This window comes from Oryzias latipes, chromosome 6, assembly GCF_002234675.1.
Source record: "Oryzias latipes chromosome 6, ASM223467v1".
Classification (NCBI taxonomy): domain Eukaryota; kingdom Metazoa; phylum Chordata; class Actinopteri; order Beloniformes; family Adrianichthyidae; genus Oryzias; species Oryzias latipes.
The window spans coordinates 360,209-369,601 of NC_019864.2; the positions used below are offsets into that span (position 1 = coordinate 360,209).

Sequence of the window (9,393 nt, forward strand, 5' to 3'; positions counted from 1 at the left end):
ACATGGATGTTTTAAACTGAGTTTCACCAACTGAGCACCCACTAAACTCAGAGCAGCTGCATATGTTCTCCAGATGTCAAATTGGTTCAGTTTGGTTCCATTTTCTCAGTTTGATATGGGGAAGACCTCAGACTTGACAACCAGCTAGCATAGTCTGGGTAAGCCACAAAACTTCCTAGCTAAGGAGGCCGGCTGTTCTCGGAGGACTGTGTCCAAGTTTTTGTTTGTTTTTTATTTGGTTGGACCCATAAAAGCTAGCGTATTTACTTTAGAGTGGACCAAGGCCAAATTATTCATTCATTCATCTTCTTGACCGTTTTTCCCTTTCGGGGTCACGGGGTTGCCGGAGCCTATCCCGGCCACTTGGGCGTAGGCAAGGGATGCCCTGGACTGGTCGCCAGTCTGTCGCAGGGTAGAATATCCTCAATCACACGTCCATTCACTCTCACACTCACACCTATGGTCAATTTAGAGTTGCCAATCAACCTATGAAGCATGTTTTTGGACAGTGGGAGGAAGCCGGAGATCCCGGAGAAAACCCACACATGCACGGGGAGAACATGCAAACTCCACACAGAAAGGTCCCCCATTGATGTTCTGGTTCAGGTCCCCCAGCCGGGACTTGAACCAATGTCCTTCTTGCTGTGAGGCAAGAGCGCTAACCACTGCGCCACCGTGCAGCCAAGGCCAAATTAACAAACACAGCTTGGTCTCCCTAACCTAAGAACCCAAATCTTACACAGCAAAACAACATTAACCAAAAGACAATTTACCTCCCTAACATAACAAAAACAAGAGAAAAACATGATTTAAAATAAATAGCAGTCACATCTAAACGCTGTGTAGTTGGTTTTTCGGATAGGTGGGAGATGTCCAATGAGCCTCCTTGGGTCTTTTTCCTGGTTCCTTTTATAGCAGCTATGATTCCAGGTGTGACGTCCGACAGCCCATCCACTCCTGGTGCTGGAACACCACACCAACCGCAGCCCGGCACCTGCACACTGACATTTGCAAGAGAAAAAAAGAAACCCAAAAAAGAAAAACATCGTGGGAAGTAACGTGTCAGCAGAAGATGCAGCAGCAAAAGAGACGACAGTGGACTTCAGCAGATTATCAAAAGGACAGGAACCTGCAGAAAGTGTGGAATGAGGAGGAACAACAGCTTCAAGAACCACATCCCTTAAGCGCATTCAGGAGATTGGGCTCCAAGTGGCTGGTTCCTCGGGTCAAGAAACTTCTGAGCCTGGACCAACAGAGGCAAAGTCGACTGGGCCAAAGAGAAGAAGGACTGGACTGTTGGCCAGAGGTCCAAGATCTTGTGTTCTGATGAAAGGAAAGTGTCTCTTTCATTTGGTAATCAAGGTCAAAGGGTTTGGAGGACGACTGGTGAGGAGAAGAACCCAGGCTGGAGGTCCAGTGTGAAATGTCAATCACCATTTTTATATCTTTTTGCAAAAACTTATGAGTAAATGGTGATTTTTTTTCCCCCAGTTTTCTTTTTTTTTAAATCCTGTTTTTGTGGGTTTTATGAGCTGGAACCCAAATTCATGTGAAAATAAACAAATACTTGAAATCAATTAAACTGTGAGGCTTGAATCTAAATTCTATGAAAGTTTAATTTCTTTGAAGTGAAAAAATTCACTTATAATATTCTAAATATTATATATTCTTTTGGTGACAGTTGAATTAGCCAGTTTCACATTTTCTCAAACCGTCACTCAGTTACATGTCAGTATAATGCAAGGTAAATTAAATGTGTAAACATTCTTGGTACATTTTAGAGTTTTTGCAGAGTAGACTTCGCTCAAAGTGAATTGAAGAGATTTGTTTGTTTCTTTTTTGCTTTCTCAGATTCTGTTGTCGCTCCCGATAAAAGCCAAAAGCTAACCCAAAATAGCAGCTCGCTCATTCAGTCCTCATCATTCTTGGGTCTTCTGACGCAGCTGATTTGTAGCAGCTTTGGATATCAGGTTAATGGGGATGGTCAGCATGGAAAACATGCCTGTTGACAGCACCACTTAGCCCAGCAGCTTCTAAACGTCTTGAAAATTGATCTGTCTCAGATGATTTCATCTTGTCCCTGCCACATTTGGATGTCACCCTTCTGCTGATGCTGCTGCCTTTTTTATGACACTGAGGTTACACTTTTTCATGATCTTTTCTCCTCCCTTCCTGTCCACTTTGCTGCACACATTTAGGAAGCATTAGGTAATGAGCGCAACAACTTGCAGGACATAAACGGGGGTGAGAGGTTGATGTGTTTAGCAGATGTCAGCTCAACAGCCTGAAACCAGCGTCATCTGAAACAGCGTGTCAGGAAGAGGTCATCCTCCCTGCCGATCCTCATAAATCTCCTCACACTGCATATAAACTGTTTGAAATCAGGATGATAGTTTGTCTGTGATCTTTTACTGCAATGGTTGACGTTACAAGACGATAAAGGCTCACTTTAAATCATAGCCGAAAAATTATCGTGATGAATAAAGGATTTTTTTGAGTGAAGACTTCCATGACAGGTAACAGGTACATGAGCTCACAATGAGCCTTTTCTACTGATCCCATCATGCCTCTTTTTTTGTGGGGGGCGTACAGGTGGTGCAGAAAGCACACAGGGGCGATGGCGATGATTTTTCATTAAAACACTTTGGTTCGTTTCTGTTTTTAACGTAAAACTTCTCTTCATACAAACCTCACAATGTGACGAAAAAAGTCTTGGCGCCCCCACGCCACCACCAGTTCTAACATTTCTGTAAGCATTACCTCACATTTAAGGCCTAGAGTTTCATAACATAAACACCCCTCCATTCCTGCTACATTTAGAAACTCATACGGTAATGGCTGCGTAAGGTGTAATATATGCAACCCCCCCAGCAAAGATCAGTGACCCTTTGGAGCCTGAAAACTGATGGGGTTGAGGAGGGCTTGACCCAGATGACCATACGACAGAAATAAGAGGGGATAGTCAGGATAACATTTAATGAGGAATTATGGCTCTTGGATTTGTGCAGTTTTGAAGACAAATTCGGTTCTGAGATCCTGTCTGGTTCTGAGAAGGACTGTGGTGTTTGCAGACCTCCTGAAAACGGCTAAGACTAAGGGGGGCTTTCTCTGGCAGCGCTCTGTGCAGAGGGTTGCAGTGTGTTCTAAGGCGAAGTCAGTTTGCTGGGCTTCTGGGCATCACTTTTTCTGACCACCTCTGGCCAGAAAACAATCAAATAAGCATCAAAAGCTGATCTTTTTCTGTGACTCTTCAGTGTTTGACGTTTTCTATTCTATTTGTTTCTGAAAAAAGGTTCACAACTATGACTGTGCCTGCATTCTTTTGCTAAAGACCTTCGTCCGAGACAGATCATACACTTCCTGCCGAAACAAAGAGGACAAGACAAAATCTCTGCTGTGCACTACTTTGGAATTTGAAGAAAAAGGCTTTCCCTTTTGCAGATCATAGTGAAAGTCTCAGGTCCATTGACTGTATATGAGAACTGGACTGAGTGACCCCTCCCCCCTGGCGTTCCAAACAGGAAGTACCTGCTGGCTCCAAGAAGCCAAAATCCCCATAGACTTTTATGGAGAAAAAACAGCTGTTATTCAGTCATTCTATTAGTCATAATAACCATTCTAGCTCTGATATATTTTTTAACATGTTCTTGGTAATCCTACTTTTTTTCATCATATGTTTGCTTTATTGTAAGTTATTTAAATTATAAACTGACCAATCAGATGCCTCAATAAAGGTATGTGACCCCTGCTGTCGACCACATTGATTGTTTAAAATGTTTGACAGATTATCCGCTTTCAAGAGATATGGGGTGGATAAACTCACTCCTGATTGGTGACAGTGGTTGCCATAGAAACATTGACTCAGACTAACTCTGAGTAATCCCTGCTTACTGATGTCAATTGGTTCCAACAGGGTGATGCCCACATCATGAAAAACTGTCCACTGAATTGAATTCATTTGTTTAAAGACCAAAGTGAATCATTTTCTATGTGTGACGTCATACTCACTCAATCCAGTTCACATATACAGTCAATGATCCAGTTTCAGGTTTCTCTGGTAAAATATGTGAGTTTTAGGTGAGTTTGGAGTTTTTGACCACATTTAGACATTTCTTTGCATATGTGTGGCATTTGTGTCACATTTTGTTAGTATTTATTATTTAATTTTGATTAGTTCAATTTTTACATTTGGTGCCCCATTCAAAATGTTTGTTCTTCTCGGTTCATTTAAGAAAACCCCCCACAGTAGTCACTGGTATAAAATCAAGTTGACAAAAGTAACATCAAACAAAAATGCCCTCAAAATAAACCGATGAAAATCAGACAATAATGTGTTGTTCAACCCAAAAATGTAAAAACACCAAACTAATGAAACAAGGCTAAATTAAAATGATGATGACTCTGGTATAGATCCAAATAATGTGACCACAGCAACCCGTCAAAACTAATTTTCTGACCTGGGATCAGTCAGTTTGCCTGATTAAAGGTGACAACAGTCTCTGCTTGGTGTCATGGTGTATCTTACACTAAATATGGACAGCAGACAGAGAAGGAAAGAGTTTTTCAGGAAAGAAAATCTCAGCACATCATGTTCAAGGCTATGAGAAAAACTCAAGGCAGTTTGGTGTTTCTGTGACTGCGTCTGGAAGGTTAAAGCCCACAAAAGAAAACACAACTTATCTGAAAGTCATTCCAAGAAGAAAATGGAAACGGAAGAAAACATGAACAGAAAGCAAAGACTCCAGAACAACCTTCAAAGACATTAAAGGTCAAATCCAAGGTCAAAATCCATCAGTCAGGTCCACCATCAGGAGCTGTTAAACCAAAGTTGACTTTGTGGAGACAGATATTGAAGACACCATAGATGGAAACAAGTCATGAGAAACTTGACTGGATTATCCCACAATGCATTTCAATAACCACAAAGCTTCAATGAGAACTTATTTTGGAAAGATGAGACAAAACGGAAGCAACATCAGCTTTTTGTTTTGGAGCCGCAGAACAGACTCAGACATGGTCTGAATAATGACTATCAATCAGTCTGGAGTCAAATATTCCGGTCTTAGTGTTCATAAGTCTTCCAGCAGAACAGCAAAACAAGACATTGAAGATTTTTGTTCACACAGGGAAAGGACTATTACACCTGCTGTCAGGACCAGAAGTGACATAACCCTTGTGCTGTCCTAGGCACTTTACCATTGGGAATGGGGTCATCTATACCCACTAGACAGTGCTCTGAACCTTTTTTCTTCAATGATTTGTGATCTTCACTGGTGTCCATGGTTTACATGAAATCTTTCCACCTTTATCCACCTTTGGCATGGTAGGAAGAACACGTCAATGGAAGGGTGGGGTCATAGGATAGCACAAGGGTTAAGGGTCAATGGCCGACCAAATATGCATTATTGGAAATGAACGCACGCCGTGGAGACCTGGGGCCTCATTTATAAAACTTTGCGTAGGATTTGCGTCAGAAGTGGTGTACGGATGAAACATAGGACGTGCGTACGCACAGAAATATTCGGATTTATAAAACCGTGCGCACGCACATCCTAGGGCTTTTTCCCTTAATAAATCACAATCAATTCTAAATGTAGCACAGCTTTTGCGGCTTCATGACACGTCCATATTTGCCAATAAATAGTCCGTGAAACGCCCACAAATGAATATTCATTGATTGCAAAATCATGGCAAACACAGAGAGGAAATCAAAAAAACGTAACTTCACTCAATGTGAAGTAGAAGTTATCGTTGGCGAGGTGGAAAAGAGGAGAAAAATGTTGTTTGGAGGGTACAGTGTGGGCATTACTAATGCCAAAAAGGCACTTGAGTGGCAAACGGTGGCAGACGCCGTAAATGCTGTAGCCTCACAACCTCGGACCGTGGCCGAAATAAAGAAGGAATGGTCGGACATCAAAGTCGAGGCGAAAAGATGTCTAGCGCTCCATCGCCAGAGTGTCTCTGCCACGGGTGGGGGGGGGAGTCTGGCAGCAATTATTGGGGAATCCATATTAAGTGGAGTGGTGACTGAGGCGCAGGGGGAACACCGACGCGCCAGATGCAGCGGGTGACACCCCCCCAAAAGCTCCAACAGGACGGCTCGAGGAAGTCGGAACCGGCTCATAAGCCACTCGTCCTCGTTTGCCAGCAAGTCTTCTTGCTGTCTAAAGATGCGTTCACTCCGAATTCTTCCATTTGCCACATCTTCTAAGAGCGCAAGATCAGCCATTGTGCATCATTACGCATTGTGATGGGGCATTTTATTTCCCTCCATTTAATTGCATTTGACAAGCTGCAGATGTCGGTAATAATCCACGTGGAAATGGGAAATTGATCAGCGCAAATGTAATTTCTTGTTGCTTTCTGAATGGTTGAGACATACGCCATACATTGTTTTATCAAAAATAAAACAAACTAAAGGCATATCCATGAATACCATAATTCCATAGCTTATGAAGAAATGTTTTAATATGAAAACAACTTTCCCCAGTGGACAATTAGTGCGTCTGTCTGTCTGTCTGTCTGTCTGTCTGCACCTACATCTGCTCCGCCAGACGGACACATTGACGAGAATATCAGTTTTGTACATTATTTCGTTCTGTTAACTATATTATTTATGAGGATGAATTGCACAACATGCCAATATTGTAGAACATATTTCACTTTTCTTTTTGCAAATAAGTGTCCATTTGAATTTCTATTGCAATTTTGGTTTGATTTTTTTGTTTGTTTCACTGCTGATCGATCAAACGGGTGTTCGTGTAGGCTGTTAATTGTAAGACTTGCTTTGTGAAGTCTTCATGTTATTTCTGAGAGGCAGTATTGTCATTGTCACTTTCACGTGTTTCTTCCATCTGCCGACGGTGTCGCCGTTTCTCATTTCACCCGTTTTTGTGCGTACGCCTGGGTCAGAGCTTGCATGAAGGACCGCACATTTTCCCGTCAAGTTTGCTTTTTATAAATCTCAATTATTGCGTAGAGAGTGGCGTACGCCTTCTTTTGAGCGTACGCAACCTTTATAAATGAGGCCCCAGAACCATCTGACGCGAAGCGGACCATCTGCTAATACCATAGCCACATACAAATAAAAAAAAATATCCAAACAGTTTTTAGTACTTTATTCTTGTTATTTTTTCGATTTGGATCTCTTTTTCCACAAAAAGCGAACTTTTTGTTACATGGTGAGAATTAACCCGGGCCTTGGTATAAATAACAATTTAAATATAACGCCAGATTTTAACTGAATTGTTTACATTGAGTTCTTTTACTTAGTTTTGGTAGATTTTAGTTATTTATTTCATTGTCAGTGATTAACAGCAGTTTTATCAACACGTACTTCAGCCAAAGTGGCTTTTACTGCATCTGCTCTACCCCAAATAAAACCCAGCAACAAGAGAACAAGACAAATACATTGTGAGATCTGTGAATTATTCCCAAGAGTAAACACAAAAGGATAAACATTTTATACAAATTCTTCAGGACTGTGTCTGAGTCCGGCCTTGCGAGTGAAACTAAAGGATCTCCGTGGCTTAAGGATCCACTTTATGGAAGTTTCTTTTTAGCTCGTTTTGACAGCCTTTATATCAAAGTGCATTATGCAAACCTCTACGCCTCAAATGCTCAGTGACCCTCAATGACACACATGCGCACAAACTGGCCTGGCCTCCAGTCACATCCTAAACAGTGACGACAGCGGCATCACCCACCGCCACACCCCCTGAACTCTCACTTACTCTTTGATTCAGGATGCTTTTTCTGACGTCAGCTTGGTGCCAAAGCTCTTTTTTGAGACGCAAACTCATTAAAACAATGGTAATTCTTGAGTTTAGAGTCTATGTAACCAGGGAGACGCCCTAATAGTCAACGATGGTAATAAATCCATCCAAATGTTGGCCCTATTGTTGTGAGGCATGCTGGGAGTTTGACAAAAAAAGGTCACATTAGATGTGGACCTAGTCGGATCATTCACAAAAACATTACATGAAGATGCAGAGCGTTCAGTGCTTCACATTTCCGCATGAACTGATGCACAAAAACTTGCAATTCACAGTTGTTTTTTTTCCAACCCCAAAAGGTGTGAAGGCATTTAGGTTCAAAGCCATTCATTTGGTCATATGACAGCCGTGACAGCCTAAGGCTAAGGGGGGCGTCATTCATGTCCAGCCCCCTCCAGGAGCTGGAGGTATGACATCAACACCAATAATGAAGGCGGCTCATCAGCACAGGACAGCAGGGCTATAAAAGGAACCTGAGGAGTTCAGGGATGATCATTACTGAGAAACCAGCCGCTGAACCAGAGGGGCCCACTGATGAGACCCAAACCACAGTTTGATCTTTACCAGGCTGTGGAGAACCCGTCCTCACACCAGGTATGTTCCTCAGAAATGGAGGCCAAGAGCTGAAAAACTGACATCACTCTTTTACACCTTATTGTACAACATACGTTTGTTGTTTTGGTTTGGTTTTTTATTGTGATGAAAAAGAAATAACAGCCTTTTGAAGACTACAAAGAAATGATTTAACTTTATCTTTCAATTTTGACAGATTATCAAGATTTACCTGCAAGGTATGGATTACCGGGTTCTTCTCATTTCACTTTGCATCCTGCACTTCTCCATTCACTGTCAAGGACGACCTCTCAGGTAATCCCCTCTCCCTTTTTCTTTGATTGACATCAACGAGCAGCACGACAGTGATTTTCTGAAACCTGTTTCCGCAGCAAGAGGACGGTGAGTGAAATGCAGCTGATGCACAACCTGGGGCAGCAGAAGCAGGTGGAGGACCGCCGGGAGTGGCTGCTGATGAGAGTCCGCGGCATTCACAACCCAGCGGGTCGGCGAGGCGGCGGCGGGGACCCTGCGGAGGCCCGGCGGAGGAGGAGGCTGACAGCCGAGGACATCCGGGACGCCCTGGACCTCCTAGAACACCTGCTTGAGCCAAAGCAGGCCTGAATCTGCTCGATTATGACGGCAACATTTCCAACTCTGTTCTCATCTAAAGAACATTTCTTTTGCATCTGTTCGCTTACTTGATGTTGAGCGTATTTATTTAGTTTAAATTATCAAATTAGTATTTATGAAACAGTGCTTTAATGAAGCAAGCCTTAAAGAGTCAGCACCTTTATTGTAGTAGTGTTGTTGAACAAACACGTCTATAGGACCAACTAACTCGTTTCACAAAGACCTCAGGGCCGACTTTGGAACTTGTTGGTGTTTTTATATAGTTTTTTTTTTCCAACTTGATTGTAAAAATGTTTTAATGGTTCTGTGAGATGGAAGATTGTCAAAGCTTTTCAACGATATTAAGAAAATAAATATTGCTTTTTAATACTTCACTGTTGATGTAAAACGAGAATAAACTCATTCATCTTATAAACCTCCTTTTTCCCTTTTG

The 9,393-nt window shown here is 42.2% G+C and overlaps 1 protein-coding gene across 1 annotated transcript; it reads left to right on the forward strand.

Moving 5' to 3' along the window:
• The first annotated feature begins 8,281 nt into the window (after positions 1-8,281).
• On the forward strand, positions 8,282-9,376 carry LOC101162890 (parathyroid hormone-like). The gene is made up of 3 exons (XM_020699607.2): positions 8,282-8,369; positions 8,545-8,642; positions 8,720-9,376. Exons 1-3 carry the CDS (start codon positions 8,310-8,312, stop codon positions 8,949-8,951), a joined length of 390 nt encoding a protein of 129 aa, XP_020555266.1. The 5' UTR covers positions 8,282-8,309; the 3' UTR covers positions 8,952-9,376.
• The last annotated feature ends 17 nt before the right edge of the window (positions 9,377-9,393 follow it).